The following is a 21,368-nucleotide window of genomic DNA, read 5'->3' as shown; positions in this document are numbered from 1 at the left end:
ACTACAAGAAAACACTCGATTTGCGATGGAAAAATATCTAGCAAATCCCTCGCAAAACGAATATAGCAAGGGATTTGCGAGGGAAGTCAATTCCTCGCAATTCGTTTCTCGCAAAATGGTCAACATTGCAAATCCCTCGCAATATTTGCTAGGAACTAAATCCCTTGCAAAATCATTGCAAATTGCGAGGAATAAAAGCGGTCGCAAATTTCTTGCAGTTCTGTTCATAGTATATCTCTCGCAAAGTTTGCTATGGATTTGCAAGGAAACATAAAAACGAAAAACTAAAAAAAATATTATTCTCTTAAATAATTTAATATATTTAAAATTTTATTTAGCATATATAAATATATATATATATATATATATATATAATTAAAGATTTAGTGACAGGTTTTTTAAAATTAATATATATATATTGATATTAATAAAACCACCCAAACCGGGAATTGGTTAAGAGTTACAAAATTGAACCGATCACAAATTGTCGGTTGAACCGAAGGCTAAAATCAACAAACAAAAAAAACCCTAATCCCACAGCCGACGAGCCCTGTTGCCAACGAGCCCCGTTGCCAGCTGCTAGTATGTCGGCCTCTTGGCCAATTAATCCCTCTAAAATGATCTTCAAACCAACCAGATTCTCAACCCGGTGAAGGGGAAGAACCAGCACTAGCTCCACTCGCGGCACAAGCCTTTTGCTCTGCCACCGTCTCCTTTAGCACTCTTTTTCTGTCGCCGGATTTCTGTTTCCATCTTCAATTATAGTGGTGGCTAGAAGAGGAGTTTGGATTCAGAGATCTTCAGGCAACAGATCTAAATCTTGCTCTGTCTTGTTTCGTGGTGGTGGTCAAATCTCTGTCTGCGGCGGACTTTACTCTACTCAGGTCTAGATTTTGCTCTGCCACTGTCTCCTTTAGATCTCTGGATTTTTTTGATTATCCTTCATCATTTTTATGTCAAGAGAGGTGACAAAGGAAAGAAGGAATAAAGAATAAGGGATAAGAGAAAAGCGTATAAACCCATGATTATCCTTCATCTCTGTTCGTAACTTATGTTGTTGGTTTAGGGATAAGGGATGGATGAGGATTGAGGAGAAGAGGTGACGAAGAGGAGAAGGAAAACAAAAAAAAGGGAAACAATGGTGTCCGTCAGATTTAATCTAATCAACGGTTCATGATAGGCTAAAAGACCAATCCATGTCTCTATGAACTAACCAATAGGGACTCAATATCTTTTGTTTTATTAATTTTGTAATTTGGAGTATTATTTGGTATATTAAAGGTAGACAAAATATCTTAAACGTATTTGTAAATTAAATTCATTAATTTGTTTCGCTTTAAAGTTAAACATATCTTAAAATATATGTATATTCACTAATTTTTCTTAGTTTTTGAGTTAAACATATTTACAAATATTTATATCTTTTTTGTATACATGAACTTTTTTCCAAGTATTGGATTTTAGAGAATATTAATATTTGAATTTATGATTTAATTTCTAAATTCCAAAATTTAAAAATTTAAGTTTTAGAGTTTATGATTTAGGTTCTGTACTAGGTTTTTATGATTTAATTTCTATAATTAATCAGTCACATATAATTGACATTCCAGGTTTAGAGATTTAAATTTAAAAGTAAATATATAGTATTTTTAAAAGATTGTATTTTATATAAAGTAGATATATATGTTTATTTTTTCAATATCGGTTTTATGTATATATAATGGAAAAGTTTTGGTTTTGGTTTTACGATTTATGATTTAATTTCTATGATTAGAATTTTTAGAGTTTATGATTTAGGGTATTGAGTTAGGCTAAGAGTTTGATGTATAGGATTTGGGGTATATAAATTTATTTGATGAACCTTAAGAACACTCAAATGTATTTAAAATAAAATCCGATTAAGTTTTATAAGTAGTTTTTTGAATTTTATTTTCTCAATTTGCTACAGATTTGCGATGGTTCTTGCAATTCCATCGCAGATCCCTCGAAAAATTGCTATGAATAATATCATCGCAAACCCATCGCAAATTTGCAATAGATTTGCGAGGAATGTTAACTTACCTTGCAAATCCCTCGCAAATTTGCGATGGATTTCCGGGGATCCTCTTCCTCGCAAGTTTGCGAGGAATTTGCTAGAAATTTTATGTTTATAGTAAATGCCTCACAATTCTATCGCAAATTTGTGAGAGATAATTTCTTTCGCAAATATTCCTAACAAATTGATTGTTTTCTTGTAGTGATCAATTTCCATCAATATATGTCATAAGATTGTCTTACTCTCTTTGAATCGTGTCACGTGTGGCTTCATAAATAGTATGTGCTTAGCCTTACGACCTTTTTTTAGCCACGTCCAAGTAGTCCATAGTAGATTAAACCCCAAAATTAACACACACATTTCATGTATATTCATGAAAATCACTGCTTTGCATCTCTTTATGAAATTTAGTTGAGATGACTTATATGTTTCCGCTTGATGTAAAAAAGAAGCAAATGTTTCCACTTTCTTCTTTGCTGATCATAAATAGTTTTCAATTACATGAATTTATTATCTAATTATTTCAGAAACAAAAATATTCATCTAGGAGTATTGATCATATATAATATACGATTTCGAAGTAACAAGACGGTTTCATTATAATATTCATATATATAGAAGAAAATTATTTAACACAAAACCATAAGTTAGTCTTTTTGGGTATATTGCCATTGTTGGAAATTTGTGATTTCCAATTTGCCTAGATAGCTATTTATTACGCCCCGGGTTGAATCTAGTTTTCTGACGTTACATCTTCTCGAAACTCAACTAAGCGAAGATCGGGAAAGCAACGTACAAGTATATATTAACTTTGGAATATGTGTATTTTCCAATCTTAACAAAAAAAGAGATAATTTTCATTAAATTGACATGCATATGGAACTAAGCATAATTAACGGGTACGCATGACCTTCATGAGTTTATTCCAATTATAAAAACCCTACCGACGTCAACAAAGTAAAAGCAATAAAAACAAAAATGGCGTTTGCTCCAAAGATCATCACATGCCTCATTGTCCTTACAGTCTACATGATACCCCCAACGGAGTCAACCATCCAGTGTGGGACAGTGACGAGCACACTTGCACAGTGCGTGAACTATTTGGTCAACAGTGGCCCATTGCCATCCGCATGCTGCGTGGGAGTCAAGACATTGTATCAAATGGCTCAGACCACACCGGATCGCAAACAAGTTTGTGAGTGCCTTAAAGTAGCGGGTAAGGAAATCAAAGGCCTCAATACCGACCTTGTGGCCTCACTTCCTACCACTTGTGGTGTTTCAGTTCCCTACCCCATCAGTTTCAGCACCAATTGTGACAAGTACGTCTCCATAGCTTCGTTTTTGTTTTATGTTAGATATTGTTTTGTTTGGCATGTAAATACTTTTAAAAACTTTATTTCAAGAAAGGTCCGTAAAATGTTGTTGTACACTTGACTCCAAATATTATCTAGGAGTGAATATGAATTCAACTAATTATTTAATCAGTAGAATGTATCATTTTTATTTTCTTTTAAAGTTTTTAGTCAATCTCTCTTTTTTTTTTTTTAACAAAAATATAAACAAACACATTTAGAAGTTATTTTTTTTAAAAAAATCAAACACTAATACAACACTTTGTTTTTTATATAGAAATTATTTTTTAGCAAAGTAGATAAACTCTTACAATAGTTTAAAAATTCATAAATTACTGATAATAATCATAACTCACAATCATATAAAAAAACTGCTGAGTAGAATAATTTTTGACATAATCAAATATATAACAACATTATATTTTTTGTAACTAATTCAAATGTTGTGGATATAAAATGAGAAGAAGGATTAAGGTGTTCTTTTTTTTTTTGGCAAAGGTGTTCTTTTCTAAAAACTGCTGCTTGTATGAATGTAAATACATTTGGAGTCTAGTAAATCTAAAGTGATGATAGATATTTGTTTTGGTTGTTCGAATGTTGCAGTATCTCGACTGCCGTGTAAACGAGGCTAGTGATTATCATGATCCGATGGACAAGTACGACTAATCAAAGTTGCCGCGCCAGCTTTTTTACCTAATTAAATTCTGCTGTTATCTCCCAGTTTAGAACTTTTTTTTTTTTTTTTTTAATCTATATCATCTATGTAATGTAACCATTTCATATATTAATAACGACAACGGATCTCGCTCTCTCTCACTCTCTCTTGAAAATAGTTTGCCCACTCGAAAATAATTATTGCTGGTTAACAGCTTCAGTCATATATACGCCTCAATAATAGCCTTGTTAAGGATGGAAATCACAGTGTAGAAGGAATTAAAAAAGATGTGAAAGTTTTAAGACCAAAAGCATATTCGAAACTGATATTCCGCTTATTAAGGTTATAATCTAGCTAGGTTTTATTGTTGTTGCTTACCGTAGCGAGGATCTTTACGTATGAAAGTTAATGATATAATGCGTATATATGTACCAGAATATAGCTAGGTTTACTGTTTAACATAGTAACATCGTACGTACATATATATGATCAAGAGGTTGCAGGAAGTTCCAAAATTTACACAACCACATAAAGAATTAGTGTTAACTTACAAATTAAAGACTTTGTAATGGGCAAACAAAGAATTAACCTCACGTGTCCCCAATGTTTTGTTGTGCGCTAGCTAGCCTGTCGGATAGATAGCCTAGAGAAGAATTCACTTAAACGCGTGGCCATAGAGGCTGATCCACCAATGGAAATCATTTAGGCAAGGCGGCGAGACGTTGAATATGTCGATAAAATTGAAGTTTCGACAAAGACATGTTAATGGCAAAGAAAGACTTGAATTTAGGGACATATATAATTAGATAAACAAACAAAGAGTTTGTAACTAAATTGCCATTCTTATTTCTTAATATTAACGACTCAAAACAAATATTATCACTCACTCTCCAATTAATTAACGATGAAATATATGATCGGTTAAGCTAGATCGATGAAGTAAATTAATTAACGGGCCTCATAAACTCATGTTACAAAATATAATGGGCTTAAAAAATTACGGCCCAAATATGTTTTGTTCCGTCGGCTCCGTGGAGTGGAGGGATCGTGAAACTGAAACTCCGATTTCGATCCAAATTTTAATTTCAGACACACACACGACGACCAACACGACACGAGACAAGAGCAAACTCTTCGTGTCCTCATCGATCTTGAACAACACAACGAATCTGATTACATCGATCATCCATCTGTCTCACTGTATTGTTCTACCAATCCTCTGCGTGAAATTTTCAAGCTCGGTGATTTTGCAATCCCCCCCCCCCCCCCCCCCCCGAACTGTGTGATCCACGAATCTGCGATGCGTTTTGGTCCACCAGACCACTGATACCCTGAAAATAATGAGCTTCTGTTGCAAAGTTTCAAATCAGGTAAGTATCTTTGGATCGAATCAGAACTGCCACTTGCTAACAAATCAACCGATCGAGTCATCATAAAATTTTAGGGTTTGACCACCCTAATTGCGTGCGATGGATAGAACTAGAAGTTGGGTTTTGTCACTTCTTCTTCTATTGATTTTGTTCATCTCCAACGTAACGTCTTTTGGGAACCCTCGTGAGTTAGTTGATGAAGAAACACAAAAGGATACTTCAAATTCAACCACTAAACAAGTAAAAAAAATTCGATTCCTTTCTCTGTTTTTGTTCTCATTATAAAAGGTTTTGGAACAATGTGATTTTGACTTTACTCTTATGTTACTTCTTCAGGAGTCTCCTCCGTTGCCTAATGTTAAACCCAATGTTACCTCATCTGAGCTTCCTTTACCGGCTAGCAACTCGACGGATCCTAATCCGAAAGAGCCTGTTTTAGCGAGTCCTCCTCCGCAATTGCAACCTGTAAATGAGAAGAATGATACAAAAGTGTTGAATACAACAGAGCCTTTAAGCCCACCTCCGCCTCCAGCGAACGTAACTGATAATAGCCAGGATAGTGGAAAACTACCGGCTGTAATGGCGCCGCCTCCAAAAAGTTTGGAGAGTGTGAAAAATGATACGGAGCCACTTAAGGTGAGTCCACCTTTGCCGAAAGATCCTGAAAAGGCGAATGACGTTAATAAGGGGAGCTCAGAGTCTGGCAGTGTAGAGACCTGTGCAGGAAATTCTAACATGTGTACAACTGAGAATTCGTTGGTGGCTTGCACTTTGAGCATTGATAAAGGTATTCTTTGCTCCATCTTGTAGTGACAGTTTGTCTTTTACTTTGGTACTCTTGGTTTCAACTTTTATGGTATCTCTGCCTTGGTGCTTTCCTGTTTGTTGAACAATGCAACGGTATAAGTCGTGTTTTCTTATTGAGTCAAAGCTATATAGCAGGTTTGTTTTCAGCATAGAGTTTATGAAATTAGGGATCAAATTAGCATATGTTTTACATTATTTGGAAATCCTCGTTGCAGAATCAACGACAAAACCTAGCATATGTTTGACATTACTACGTTGTGTCAGTTTGTAAATGATTGTGATTTCAACAACATGAAACCTTTTTACACAGTCTGTTGTCTACACTAGTTTTTGCTTGGGTTGATTGAATTTTCATTTTAAAGTTGTGTTTAATAATTGCAGGTTCTGCGAACTGGTTGGTTCTAGTTCAAAATGAAGGTGAAAAATCTCTAAAAGCGAAATTTGTTCTTCCGGTTAACTCTATACAAGAGCTGAAACTGCCTAAACACCAGAGTCAAAGGGTATGTCTTTCGATGTTCTTCCGAGTTGAATCCATTGATAAAAAGCGTTACCTTTGACATATTTATCTCTGGAAGTCTGAAACTTTTTTTGTGATTTTTGATGATACAATGCAAAATATCAGTCTAGTTATTATGTGGTACAAAAGTGAATCGATCTTTTTTCACTTGCACAGGTAAACATATCCATTAGTGGAGACACAAACAAGATCATACTAGATGCAGGGAAAGGAGAGTGCGTGCTTCATATGTACCCACCAGAAACAAACACGTTACCGTTCCGATTTCCATCATATGACAAGCTAGTGACGCCCATCAACGGTGCCTATTTCTTAATAGTCTCTGTTGTTATTCTGGGGGGAGTTTGGGGATTGTGTCTGTGCCGGAAGAATCGCCGAGCAGGCAGTGGAGTGCCTTACCGGGAGCTAGAATTGAGCGGAGAGCCAGGTTTGGGAAACGAGTCAGGGGTCCATGATGTGGAGACAGCAGACTGGGACGAGGGTTGGGATGATGATTGGGATGAGAATAATGCTGTGAAATCCCCCGGTGGTGCAGCAAAGAGTGTCAGCATCTCTGCTAACGGCTTAACAGCAAGGGCTCCAAACCGAGATGGATGGGATCATGACTGGGACGACTAGAGAGAGTTATTGTGTGTTATAATCATTAGTGGATACTACTACTATTACTACAGAAAAGTCAAAATCAACTTGGATACAGTTAACTGCAAAGAAGAAGACAAGACAGAAAACTACAAAAGGTTAATGTATACTCAAAATGCACCTTAGAGCATCTCCACTCCAGTACCCCTCCTAAATTGCTCAGAAATTAATTAATTATATAATTAATACTAAACTAATTAAAGCAATCTACTTAGAACTTAATCAAAATTATCCCTCCACCACTAGACAACCTCAGAGTCCACTTCTATCTCTAACCGAGCAATGCGCCGCGCCCAGGAAAAGTAAAGCCCCTAATATACCCCCCACAATTCAGCCAAGATCGCCGAGCAACAACCAATGTTAATGGAAAAACCGAAAAGCCATTTCCCCTCACTGTCCTGAAGCACTCCACCCGCTGTAGCAAGCCCCAGGTCTCCATGGGAGGCACAATCAGTATTAAACTTTAGCCACCCATCCTGTGGGGGTTTCCACGCAATTTGTCTCACTACCCGTGTTACATGTCCATGCCCACCTCGCATAGCAGAATGTACTGAACATACTTCCTTCGCCTTATCTTTAATGAACTGCACCCTGTCCCGACATTTGCCAGTCTCACCAAAAACATTAATGGACCGCCACTTCCATGCCCACCAAACAGACATACCAAATAGAGTAGCCCAAGGAGTTCCTCCCGCATTTATCAAACTGCCCAAGTTTGCAAAAATCCACTCAAGTAAGGTCTGTTGAAAGAATAAACCTCGCCTACTAGGTGGAACTAAACGGTTCTAAACACCCGACATAGCTTGACAGTCACGCAGGACATGAAGGATAGTTTCCTCGCCTCCCTTGCACATCTGACAGATTCCTGAATCACTTAGATGGCGCCTGCGTCTTTCTGCATTGGTCATAACCACTCCACTAACGACCAACCAGAGAAAAACTTGAACCCTCTCCGGCACTACAGCTTTCCAAACCCTTTGAAACAACGAGGACATATTCGGTTTTGATATGGAGTCCTTGATTAAGCAATAATGAGCAGATTTAACAGAGAAAGCTCCATCCGGATTCGCTCTCCATGTTACTCTATCCTTTGCACCAGTGAAAGTATCTTCCCCAACAGCAGCAAGACACAGTTGTGTCTGTTGTGGAAGAAACATCGCTAAACGTGTCCAATCCCAACCAACCCCGTCAATCCATAGATCCCTAACACACGAGTCCAACTCTGTTATCGGGACATCCTGAATAACGTCATCAAAAAGCGGACCCTTTCCCAGCCAATGATCTGTCCAGAACTTGATAGAAACCCCATCACCTAGGATCCAACTCAAGCCCGGTAATACCACTTCTCGAAGCCCCACAGATATACTTCGCCATGTCGAAGACCAACTACCCTTCGCTACAAGCCAAGAAGGAGACTGACAACACCCCACCTTATATTTGCTTCGTAACACAGAACCCCATAGACTATTATCGTTCTGCAGAATCCGCCAACATATCTTGGAGATCATAGCCTTATTCATAGTTTCTGCAGAGCGTAAACCCAAACCTCCATCGCTCTTTGGTGAACAGAGCTTCTTCCAGGAAACAAGGTGCTGTTTCTTCTTCTCACCACTACTTCCCCACACAAACGTTCTCGAGATCTTATCCAAGGCACTCAATGTTGATTTTGGAAGCATAATGGAGCTCATTGTATGGACAGGGATGGATGTTAAGACTGTTTTAGTCAAGGTAATCCTCCCTGCTAGGCTCAAGACACGTCCCTTCCATCCAGACAGTCGTGAAGACACCCATTCGACCACTCCAGTGAAGGTGGTTTTGTTAATCCGCTTATTCAAGACTGGCATGCCCAGATATTTGCCTAGATCTCTCGTCGCCATAATCCCACTCTCCTCGCTAATTCACATCCTCAAGTCTCTACTCACATTCTCAGATAAATAAATTTTGGACTTCTCCAGGCTAACCTTTTGTCCTGAGGCAATGCAAAATGTCTCCAAAACTTTCCGAACAACCTTAATTTGGGCAATTGAGGCTTCTGCGAACAAGATAAGGTCATCGGCAAAACAGATACGCGACAGTTTAGGACCACCTCTAGATAATACTATTGGTTTCCAATCCTTGGAATCGATTGCCTGCTCAATATGGTGGCACAACCTCTCCATACATAAGACAAATAAATAGGGTGACAAGGGATCACCCTGTCTAAGTCCCCTCTCAGACTGAAAGGCCTCTGTTTTCTCTCCATTCCATAGGATATGCATTGAGGGTCCACTATACATAATTTGTTTACTTAAATTGTTTTACTTTTTAATTTAATTTTGATTTATTTTTTAAATGAAATATTAGATGGAAAATTATGATTGGTTGAGAGAAGAGGGGGTGAATACAAAGGTTCACCTCTAGGGGTGAACCTAAGGGGGTGTATTCAACTTGACATTTCAAGTGATTTGTGTAAAAGTTACAAATCTTATGTTATTTAATCATGGATTTTAAAAAGTCTCATGAAATCTATTGTTATTGAACTGATGATTTAAAAATATACTTTAAAATCCACTTCAAAACAGTGTGTGGATTTGGATTTTAATAAGTTTTAGTGATTCTGGAGGATTTGAGAGGATTTGTTTAGTTAAAAATATAGAAATCCAAATCTCATGGTTTTAGGTGGAATTTGAAAGAATTTTACTATAAATCGTATCAACTTCCCTAAAATCTATCAAAATTTCAAAGTTCCTTAATCCCATCAAATCCTCCAAAATCATTGTTTAATACACCCTCTAAGTATTTTTCTTTACTTAATGCTTCTTTTTCCTCTTTTGCTTAGTTTTAACTAAAAATAAAATGTATTTGACGTGTGCGAACATAAAAGGAAAATACTAAGAGTTAAAAGTAAACCTACAGTAAAACCTCTATAAATTAATAATGTTGGGACCAAGACATTTTATTAATTTATAGTGATATTAATTTATCTATAAATTAATAATTATTAATTTATAGTGTAAATTAATAATTATTAATTTATAGATATATTTTTAATAGTTTAATTTTTAAAAATTATGAATTGAGACAATTTTAACAACAATTTAGGATATTCAAACACTACAAGAAAACATCACCAATTCTGACAACATTTCTGACCGATATATTGGTCGGGTTATATTACGACCATTTTCCAACCGTTAAGGACACATTCATACGGTTGGTAATCGGTTAGAAATTAGTGACACATTCATACGGTTGGACATCGGTAGGAAATTACCGACTAAACTACTAACCATTAAATCCATCGGTTTTAAGCGACCGGTTTAATCGTCGGTAAATGGTTATGTATTTCCTACCAATTTCCGACCGACAGTTATATTGTCTTGTGATTGTAAATATACTTTTAAACTTACCGTAAAACCTCTATAAATTAATACTCTATAAATTAATAAACACTATAAATTAATAAATTTTGCCAGTCCCAAGTCAGGCCAATGTAAAAAATAACAAAATTCGATAAGATAATAATTTTTCCGAAATCCCCATGTAAAATATGGTCCCAATAATATCATAAATTAATAATCATGTAAATTTATATATATATATATATATAACGTATGTTTCTACTAAAACTCATATCTACAAAACAACTGTTATGTTGTATATTCAAAGTATAATGATATAAAATATTTGGTAACATGTCATAAATATAGCTACATTTTTTTAAGTTTTCAATCTTTAGATATCCGTCATTTACATTTTTATATTTTGATTGACTATTAAAATACAACAATCTATATTATTATTCATAAATTTAATTTTATATATGTCATGTGTATAAGTGAATTTGTCTATTGTATTTGTAATTTATTGTTAATAATGTTTTCAAAATATTACAAATTCAATTCCAATACCATAAAATTTTGAATATCCGAAATTATTGTTAAAATAGTCTCAATTCATAATTTTTAAAAGTTAAACTATTAAAAATATATCAATAAATTAATAATTATTAATTTACATTATAAATTAATAATTATTAGTTTATAGATAAATTAATATTACTATAAATTAATAAAATGTCTTGGTCCCAATAATATTAATTTATAGAGGTTTTACTGTATTTTGTCCATTGTTTATTGTATAAAACCTCTAATGGGCCAGTGTGTTCTCGATTTAGCCCATTTTTTAATTGTCTAAAGCCACTAATATTTGGATAAACCTAATTAAGCTTCCACGATTCCACTCCTCTATGCAGTCTCTTCTTTCTTCTTCTTTTCTCATAACCCTAAGCGTTCTTTTCATAGTCTCCTCGCAGATCCACCGTTGTTTGTCGCGTAATCAGCGTTTGCTTGCTGTCGTTTCACCGTTTAGTCGGCGCCGCTCCGCCATGACGAACCCACCAATCCCACCACCGGTTAGTTTTTGTTTCTTCATAGATCGATAAACCCTTAGAGCGCTTCCCATTTGGATTAAGGCTCCACTTTCATTTTGTGTTTCTTTACACATGATATTAGATAACTCTTGAAGAAACCTTAGCAATTGAACGTCACTGTAAGATTATTTGTTCTCTATAATCCAATTATGGGACTTAGGCTTCTCATATTTTCAATTCTCTTATTTGTATTATTTTTTATTGACAGCTTTGTTTTCTCATTGTAGAACTTCAATCGTAATGCATTTCTTCAATATGTGTCACAACAGTTTAGTAGCTCAACACCAGAGTTTGACACTTTTTATAGGCCTTTCATAAGTGAAGACCCGAGAGGTAGTATTCCAGACTCTGAAACCAATGCAAACGGTTCTGTTCCACCAGCCGATGCAAACGGTTCTGTTCCACCAGCTTCAGTGGAGGACCTTCTCATTGCTCCAGGACGTGAAACTCTCAAGTATCTTCATCCCAAAGTGCAGCGAGGAGCTATTTGGTAAATTAAAAGTTAAACCTATATGTAAGATTTCTTAGTTTAGATTAGGTTAGTTATTGATGTTATTAACTGGTTTTATGTAGGTTTAAGCGTGATCCATATGGTGTAATTACAAAGTCTATCTTGAGAATGCAAAAAACAGATGTCAAAAATGGAAATGCAACAAAGAGAAACCTAACATATGTCAGGTGATTTATGGAAGGAGTACATTAATCTTTGGCGTGATGAGAAAGTGGCAGCATTGGCAGCAACAAACTCACAAAAAAGGAGAAGCAACCAAGATGGTGAAGGAATTCCTGTGCACTTCAATGGAGCTAAATCATTATGTAGGCGTAAAGATGAGATGGTAATTTTGAGTTTTTTACATTTCTTAAGAATTATCATTCCAATGCATATTACTCATGTTCTTTTTCCATGTATATAAGACTATTGAAAATGGTGGAGTGGAGCCTAATATGCTGGATTTCATTGAGGATGTTTATAAAAGTAAAAATACTGGCAAGATTGTCTACAAGAAGGCTAAGCAGATTGTGGACACTTCTTCAGTCTTTTGATAACATGATGTTTCCATATTTTAACATTGATTCTCAGGCAATACCCAAAAAGAAAGGACACAGATTTGGATTTGGATCTCTTCCAGACCATGAAGAGTTAAATGCTCCTTTCCTACCCAGCTTGGATAATGACAAGAAGTTAGAAGCATACAGCCAGATTTCTGAGTTAGTTATGGAGAAAGAGGAAAATACCAAGACATTCCAGTATTTGAAGGATGTTTACTGAGAAGCTTCTCAACGAATTTCCAGAATGTCGTCCACCGGAAGAAGAAGAAGATGATGATGAAATTCAAAATTAGAGTGTTTTAACTTTGCTGGTTTTGTTGTATGATGTTCCAAGAAAGTGAGTTACGGTTAATATAAGAATCTATTAATGTGGTATTATTGACAATATCTTATATTTATATATTTTTAGTATTTTCTGATTTTCAGTTAATTTAGCATTTTTTTATTTTTAGTTAATTTTCATTTTCTACATTTTACATTAATTTGACAATATTTTGGTCGGGAAATATTGGTCGAAATATCGGTTGGAATTTAAATGGTTGGGTAATGGTCGGTAATATAGTCTTGACAGACTTACGCCATAGGCAATCAGTCGGTATTTTTCTAACCAAAATCCGACCGATTTTATCCAACGAAAATCCAACCAACGTTTTGGTTGGAAATTCCTGACCGATTTCTAACCAAATAAATTTCCGACCAGCGATTTCCGACTGAAATACCGTTTTCAGTAAATGGTTGGAAATGTCTCTTTCCGACCGTTTCCCGACTAATTTGACCATAGGAAACTGCTATGTTTTCTTGTAGTGAAAATTTTATAGTATTAGAATTGAATTTGTAATATTTAAAAAACATTATTAACAATAAATTACAAATACAATATACAAATTCACTTATACACATGACATACATAAAATTAAATTTATGAAAATAATATAGATTGTTGTATTTTAATAGTCAATCAAACTATCAAAATGTAAATAATGGATAAATAAAAATTGAAAACTTAAAAAAATGTAGCTATATTTATGATATGTTACAAAATATATTATATCATTATAGTTTGAAAATACAACATAACAATTGTTTTGTAGATATGAGCTTTAGAAAAAATATATATTATATTTTTTTTCTTTATATATATTATATATATATATATGTAAATTTATATGATTATTAATTTATGATATTATTAGGACCATATTTTATATGGAGATTTCAGAAAAATTATTATTTTTTTATTTTATTGAATTTTGTTATTTTTTATATTGATTCGAGTTGGGACTGATAAAATTTATTAATTTATAGTGTTTATTAATTTATAAAGTTAATTTATAGAGGTTTTACTGTAGGAGTTTGGGACAAGAATATACTCTATGGCCTTGAATGACTGTAGATTTTAAAAGTGTTTTTGGTTTTAGATTTTTCAAAAATCTACTTTAAAGCCAATCAAGATTATGAAAAAATCAGATTTCCTAAAAATTAGGGAATCCAGATTTTGTTGGTTTTTGGTAATTTTCAAAGAAAAACCAAAATCTATGTTTTATTAGTTTTTCATTTTTAAGCGTGATTTGAATTCTTTTTTCTGTTTTTCTTTTTTTTCATAAATTTTTAACGCAAAATCTAAAAACCATAAACCAAAATCTAAAATCTAAAAACTAGAAACTAGAATTCAAAAACCACTTAAAAACTTGTAAACATTCATGGCCTATATTTTATTTTATATTATAATAGAGAGAGGAAAAGATGGGAGAAGAACAAAACCCTAATCCGATGATCTTCTACCTAGTTGCCGATCTACAGGAAGAAATCATCCTTCGATTGCCGTGTAAATCCATCCGCAAATTCAAAGCCGTCTCAAAAGGATGGAGATCAATCGTGGAATCGAAGAGTTTCGCGGAGAGGCGTTCGCGTATGATTCTTCGAAAGAGCCGCCGGCAAATCCTTGCTTCTGGAGGAGTAGAACGGAGGAGCGAGTCGCGATTCCAAGGTGACGAAGAGGTCGATGTGGTCTACCTACACTGCGACGACGTCACACGACCTTCGCTGACATGTGACGGTTTAGTTTGCATCCCCGTACCGGGTTGGGTCAATGTTCTGAACCCTTCCACCGGAGATATCATTAGATTCCCTTCCGGTCCTGATCCAGTGACCCGCCGCTATTCAGACATACTAAATCAATTCTCGAACCTTTATGGTAACCAGGAACTCTCTCTCTCTCTCTCTCTATATATATATATATACAATTTATTCGACTCTTTTTTTCTTTTTTCTGTTTATGAATTGATTGGTTTAGAAGAATTGAAAATCGTAGGTAAGTGGTGCAATTTTTTCCCAGCATTTTGGGCGATGGGATTTGGTAGGGACAAAGTCAATGGGAGCTTTAAAGTTGTGAGGATGTTCTTTGATCCTCACCATTACTGTGAAGTTCTTGATGTCAATATTGGTGAATGGCGGAGATCACTCCGTCCCCCTCCTTCGTGATGTTCCCTCAAGCAGGTATTCCACTAGATCCGCAGACCAGCTAGTGAACCTTGATGACCGTCTAGCCCTAGCCACAACTGCCTCTTCGCCCTGGAGACTAGAGATATTGACCATGGATGCACAAAAAGAAGATGGATGGACCTTGACTTACTCCATACCTTTATACTCGTGTACAAATCTTTACCCTTTTCCTTTGAATGTGCATTTCAGGCCGGTGGCGGTTTCCAAGCCAGGGAATCTTTTCTTCCATGACAATGAAAAGAGATTGTTGAAATTCTATCCAAGCACTAACCTCATTCGCTGCATCTCTAAAGACACTTTGGTCATATCTCCTTTCATTGAGAATTGGCTCCCACTGCTGCCTCCCAAAACAACATTCGGGTTTCAGGATCCATGCCTTGGTCACATGCCAAACTCGCGGATTTCCAAATTTCTTAGCAGCATCGGACCAAAGATCCCAACTTTACTACTCACTGCATATGTGTCTCTTGTAGTTTTCCGTCATTATTTTGTATCCTCTAAGTCTTGACTTTAGTATAACCACAACTCCTATTACATATTTAACAATGATTTCTATAATATTAAATAGTTTATATTACATAAATATTTTCTTTAACTAAGTGTCTCTCAAAAATCAAAACTTGTACAAAATTTCTAAAATATTTTCATTAATTATTGTTCGTCTATTTCTCCACTAATGTATAAAGTTATATTGACCAATGTCTTTTCACACTACCCCGCCGGCCCGTCATAATTTTCGTATTTTCGTAATTTACTTGAAAGATCGATTTATTATCTAAAACATCATTCCCATAGGCGCATTATGTATTCAACTTTATTATGTATTCCTAAAAATAAAGATAAACATGTAACTGTAGCTAGCAGTGTGTTTGTACTTTGTATTATCCAAGAGTGGGACACGGATACTGTTATATACATTTGTATATATGGCCATCAGAAACCTATTGGTTTTGAGGAACCGGGTTAAATGTTTCGTCTTTGGGTCTTCGGATGACGACGATCCGGAGAAGAATTTACTAAGGTTGGAGTCTCTCGCACTTCATATCCAATGAAAGAATATATCTAACACATCACACAATTAGATACTATTGTTTTGGGATTTTATCATGTTGAAAGAAGTTTCGGTTAAGAAAAGAGTTTAACAATGATTACCTATAAATATTGAAAACTGGACGTGTTAAAATTTACAAATCATAAACCGGATTGATTTCAATCCAAGAGAGCATAACCATTAGGATCATGGAGTATTATTCTACAACTACTTGTTGTACGTTCTATGTTCTGAGGAATCTTTTTGCAGACCTGAGCATGAGACTCGCTTCTCTTTGAAACTTCTTTACCATTTTGTCAAGCTCTTGTTTCCTAGTCTCCACATTCTTTTCTGCCACTAGCTCCTTAAGTCCAAGGTAGAGTAAAGCAGCGTGTAATTGTGTGAATCTCCGTGAAAGGAGAGTTATGCATTCATCAAACATATATAGTGTTACATGTCATAAGGCCATATCTATGTGGAACAATATCGGATATATACAAATATAAGATTCTCATATATCCTATCTAACACACCCCCGCAGTCGGAGCTGGAGGTAGCCGAACACTCAGACTGGACCGAAAATCTTAAAATAGTGTGGTTGGTAGTCCTTTGGTGAAGATGTCGGCATACTGGAGGGATGTTGGAACATGAAAGACTTTGATATATCCTAATGCAACTTTCTCACGCACAAAATGAATATTAATCTCAATATGCTTTGTGCGTTGATGCTGAACCCGATTAGTAGAAAGATATACGGCACTAACGTTATCACAGAACACAAGTGACGTCTTTGGAACCGGGATCCGCATTTCGACGAAGAGATTACGCAGCCAAGTGAGCTCAGCCACAGCATTGGCTACATTGAGATATTCAGCCTCTGCACTCGAGCGAGACACCGTTTGTTGCCTCTTAGACGACCATGAGATGAGGTTATTACCAAAACATCAGTTCTTTGATCGTCACACTTATTAGGAAGTTATGCCCGATTTACCGAGACGTGTTACAAACCGACGTAAGGAGAACCATTCAGCCGATGGGCTTTTATTTAAGGCCTGACCAGCGACCACCACTGCGGCCGAGTCCAAGTCTTCACCACGTTCTAGATCCTTCCTACGCCGCCCCTTTCCATGCACTTAACAAGAGAAGACGTTTCTACCCTTACAAAATCCTAAACCTAGCCAAAACCCTATAAATACTCTTCTAAACCTAGGATTTAGAAGGTGCCTTCAAAGTGCCTCAAAGCAGCCCCTAGACCCGACGACCAGAGAAGCAGCCGCGACTAGAGCTCTCTCTCTCTCTCGTTCATCCTTGAAGCCTTGAAGTTTACCAAACTCTTTCTCTTTCTCTTGTTCGTTTGATACACTAGTTTTCATAAGGAGAAGTCTTTACATCTTGTACTTGATTCTAAGAAGTAATATCTAAACCTTATTCTTACTATTTATTATTTTATGTTTATGAATAGTTTAAACCTTGCTTTGATGATTCCCTTAAACATGTTAGAGTAGTTTTCTAGTTGGTTTTAAAGGGATAATCAAAGAGGGGAGATGATCTTAGTTTAGGTGGCAATTTTTAGGGTTTGTTAGATTTAAATTCTGTTTATTCTATGCTTTAATTCTAAGTCTTTGCTTAATGCTCTAAGTTAGCCTCATGAACTAACTATGATCTAAAGTGTGTATGCTTTGCCAAAAACTTTCATGTGTGCTTGACCTAGCTTTGATGTGTGAGGAGTCATAGGAAGCACATACCCCTTACCTATGGAATTTCATGGATTAGAATCGAACCTGTTTTAAATGCTTTGATCTATGTATCGTTGCCTGCGACAGTTGAGTAACGGAGTGTAGAGAGATCTTAGACGGTTAGCTTGAGATCTATAAGTTAACGGTTCATTCGTGTTTCATACTCCAAGTTTTAGATAAACAAACTAACCCTAAACTTTCCTAGATAGATAGATCATCAAACCCTGCGATTCCTCTTGATGCCCAACGCTTGCTTTTATTTATGTTATTGCTTACTTACGACCGTGACAACAAAACCCCCACTTTTATTGAGTCCTAGCCTTACATCTCTTCCGACGGATTCTCTAAACAACAACTCTCTCTCTCTGTGGGATCGATCCTTAAATACTACTACCGATTAGCTGTGCACTTTCAGCCGTCGTGTGGTCTTTTAAGGTAAAAGATTTTGAAGTGAAAAACCACACACATCAAAGCTTTTTGGCGCCGTTGCCGGGGAGAGATTGTTCTTTACAAGAGTCTAGGAACTAGAGTAAACGTCTAGGACACCTTGCTTTTTAATTTTTCTTTTTGTTTTTCATTGTTTCAGGAGACCTTGAGGATGAACCTCGACGCTCTCCCATGAGATTTTGAGAATCTCACTATTGCACAACTCATGTCACACCACTGAGCCACGGACAGAGACCCATCTGGTCTGCAAGGCCACTCGCTGCAAGGTTCACACATTGGTCACTCTGGACCAACCGTTGTACCATCACTTAGGCGACCTTGTCGCAGTTCTTTCACTCGACCACCTCAAGACCGAGCACCACTTGGACAAGCTTACTGCCGAGCTGACCACTCTTACACGCCGTACCACGCGGACGTGCCATGCTGCGCAACGGACCAGTACCTTGATCCGCAAGAAGTCATGAATGTCGATCTCAAAGAAAAATTTTTCTATGACAATCAAAAACCAGTCACTTCAAGGAGCTCTCACACTGAAGACAAGCTCATGAAGATTATGGAAGAACTTATATCAAGTCAAGAGGAGGCTGATAAAGGTTTAAACGCTAAATTCGACAAGATGAGTATTGAGTTTGAAGCTAAACTTGAGACTATCACCAAAGACGTTACACGCTTGGAGGAACAAATCAATGCCATAAACAACCAAGTTCTAAACACTTTTGAGGATATACAAGATCATGGAACAAAGCTTATCAACTTAGGCTACACCATCGAGAGCCGCCTAGAGTGGAAAGTAGAAGCCATATTCAACAAATCCGGTGAATGCAATAATTGGAGTGATGATCAATTATATCAACCTACTGATGCTGAAGAAGGATATGGAGCCTCACATGAGTTTCCAACCGATCCTAACAATTCCAAGGAGTGGACTAGAGAAAAAGATTACCCAACCGTTGAGGAAGAAGCTTATTTCGAGGAGAGAGCTATAGAATATAAAGATTTGCCAAGAGAGAATGATGAGTCTTATGATCTATCATCTGCTAAAGAAGATGAAGAAGAAGATCTCAAAGACTTCTACTGTTGCATGACATATCAGATCCCTAATGGAGAAGTTCCCGAAAATCACAATTTTCAACAATTTCAACACAAAGAGGAAGCTTTCTACTGAGGTAACCCTAGAATTCGACCATCTCCAGCACCTTATGATATTTATGAAGATTGGGAACCTGTTCCAAGTCACCGTCCAAGCCGTTTTCAAAGACCTTATCCAAGGAGAGCTGGAGCCAATTTAAACCGCTCATACCGAGAACCTGATTTTATCTGATTTCCCCACCAAGTTTTTGAAGACAATTTTCCTGTGCCTACACAACAAAAAGATGAAGAAGAAATGTTGCTGAACCTAATAAGTCAGTTAGCAGATCTTCAAGATGAGACTATGAAGATGCTACATGAGAAGTTTGACAAAGCCCAAGCTGATCTTTCGGGAAAGGTGGATAACATTGTTGCTCGAGTTCAAAGATTGGAGGAACAAAATTTTAAAGATTCTGCTATTCCTCCTCTACTATATCTCGATAAAAGAAAAGCTGCCCTAGAGATTGAAGAGCTTGAAGAAGAAACCGTGGGAGACAAGCTACAAATTTCCATAGAGACCAAAAGCTTCAACCCCAACTCACTCAAGCACTCTCGAGAAGAAGAAGGAGCAAACCATACAAATGTTTGTTTTGCTACTACCACACCCTATGCTCCACCACCACGAGACCTAGAAGCTCGAGGAAAGGGAGAAGCGGAGCTGCCAACCTCAAATAGTACTGCCGAAACAAGGAAAGAAGACTATGCAATAGAGCCACCTGATGCCTACATTGGAGAAAGATCCAAGAGAGCTTGTCTAAGGACAACCCACTCTCCTCACCGTGCTTGAGAAAGCAAGCTAACGTTGAGCCAACGACGTTAAACAAGTGCGTTTCTTGGGAGGCAACCCATGTCTAGTAAGTTTTTATTTTTAGAATTTATTTTCTTTTATTTTTAATATTTTTGCATTTTAATTTCAGGTTAATAAAAAAAAACACAAAAAAAAAAAAAATAGAAAAGCCAAAAAAAAGGAAGAAGAAGGACCATGGATTGGCTATGCACACTATGACTAGTGGCAAGTACCACCTACTGACCGGCCATGTTCAATGTGACCGAAGAATGTTGAAGGCGACGGATCATCACCATCCTCATGTGATCAATGTTTGCCTCACATCACCATTTCTTGGTCTTTTCTTACATCCTTTTGCGTGGAGTCTCATGATTGATGTTACATGGTTTTTTTCCACTACAAGTATTCCAGCACAATGCTTGCATTTAACAGTTTCTTGATCATCACTGTTCTTTCCATTAAGATCTAAGTGATTCCAAACAGGTGAAGTAAAGCGACGTGTCCTTCTTTTAACTTTTCCATTAATCTTCGTTTTCTTCTTCTGAGGAGATATGTCCTCATCAGTACACTCGTGTGATTCAACATCATGAACATCATGATCATCCATGTCTATAATAAATGTACACATAGACAAACTTATATAATCTTCATGCTTATGATTAAACAAATAATTTTACTAAAATGATTAACGAGATAGTGTACTTACGTATTGTCAATGACGATGAAGGTTTCCACCCAAAAAAATGACGATGAAGGTTGATTGATATGAGTTTAAGTTCGAAACCAATTTTTTTCTTAGATTTATATAGTACGACACCATTAAAAAAACTAGGGTTAGGGTTTTAAGTCAATTAGTAGATAAACTAAAATGTTAACAAATAAAAATAATTTTAAAAATTACT

General features: G+C 36.2%; 3 protein-coding genes and 1 pseudogene across 9 annotated transcripts; all 4 read left to right on the top strand.

Moving 5' to 3' along the window:
- The first annotated feature begins 2,962 nt into the window (after positions 1-2,962).
- On the top strand, positions 2,963-4,203 carry LOC104791404 (non-specific lipid-transfer protein 12). Its single transcript, XM_010517284.3, has 2 exons — positions 2,963-3,354; positions 3,991-4,203. Exons 1-2 carry the CDS (start codon positions 3,014-3,016, stop codon positions 4,007-4,009), a joined length of 360 nt encoding a protein of 119 aa, XP_010515586.1. The 5' UTR covers positions 2,963-3,013; the 3' UTR covers positions 4,010-4,203.
- Positions 4,204-5,075: 872 nt separating this feature from the next.
- Positions 5,076-7,505, top strand: LOC104791403 (uncharacterized). Its single transcript, XM_010517283.3, has 4 exons — positions 5,076-5,652; positions 5,749-6,199; positions 6,601-6,719; positions 6,893-7,505. The coding sequence occupies exons 1-4, from the start codon at positions 5,512-5,514 to the stop codon at positions 7,352-7,354; spliced, it is 1,173 nt and encodes a 390-aa protein (XP_010515585.1). The 5' UTR covers positions 5,076-5,511; the 3' UTR covers positions 7,355-7,505.
- A 4,067-nt stretch (positions 7,506-11,572) lies between these two features.
- On the top strand, positions 11,573-13,247 carry LOC104791401 (uncharacterized). Of its 6 annotated transcripts, XR_015559614.1 has the most exons (5): positions 11,606-11,768; positions 11,869-11,905; positions 12,014-12,276; positions 12,360-12,622; positions 12,702-13,247. XR_015559614.1 is itself a non-coding variant. In XM_010517282.3 (3 exons), the coding sequence occupies exons 1-3, from the start codon at positions 11,604-11,606 to the stop codon at positions 12,466-12,468; spliced, it is 537 nt and encodes a 178-aa protein (XP_010515584.2). In that variant the 5' UTR covers positions 11,573-11,603; the 3' UTR covers positions 12,469-13,247. The 6 variants fall into 6 exon arrangements, 1 of the variants encoding a protein (XP_010515584.2); XR_768908.3 differs by lacking the exon at positions 11,869-11,905 and having other exon boundaries at positions 11,573-11,768; positions 12,868-13,247; XR_768907.3 differs by lacking the exon at positions 11,869-11,905 and having other exon boundaries at positions 11,573-11,768.
- A 1,252-nt stretch (positions 13,248-14,499) lies between these two features.
- Positions 14,500-15,951, top strand: LOC104791400 (F-box/LRR-repeat protein At2g43260-like; annotated as a pseudogene). The gene is made up of 2 exons (XR_015559609.1): positions 14,500-15,030; positions 15,148-15,951. The product of XR_015559609.1 is annotated as an F-box/LRR-repeat protein At2g43260-like (transcript).
- The last annotated feature ends 5,417 nt before the right edge of the window (positions 15,952-21,368 follow it).

The sequence above is a fragment of the Camelina sativa genome, chromosome 6 (assembly GCF_030686135.1).
Source record: "Camelina sativa cultivar CO46 ecotype springtype chromosome 6, ASM3068613v1".
Taxonomy (NCBI): Eukaryota; Viridiplantae; Streptophyta; class Magnoliopsida; order Brassicales; family Brassicaceae; genus Camelina; species Camelina sativa.
The sequence above is the reverse complement of the archived record's forward strand: the minus strand, read 5'-3'. Positions and strand labels throughout refer to the sequence as shown.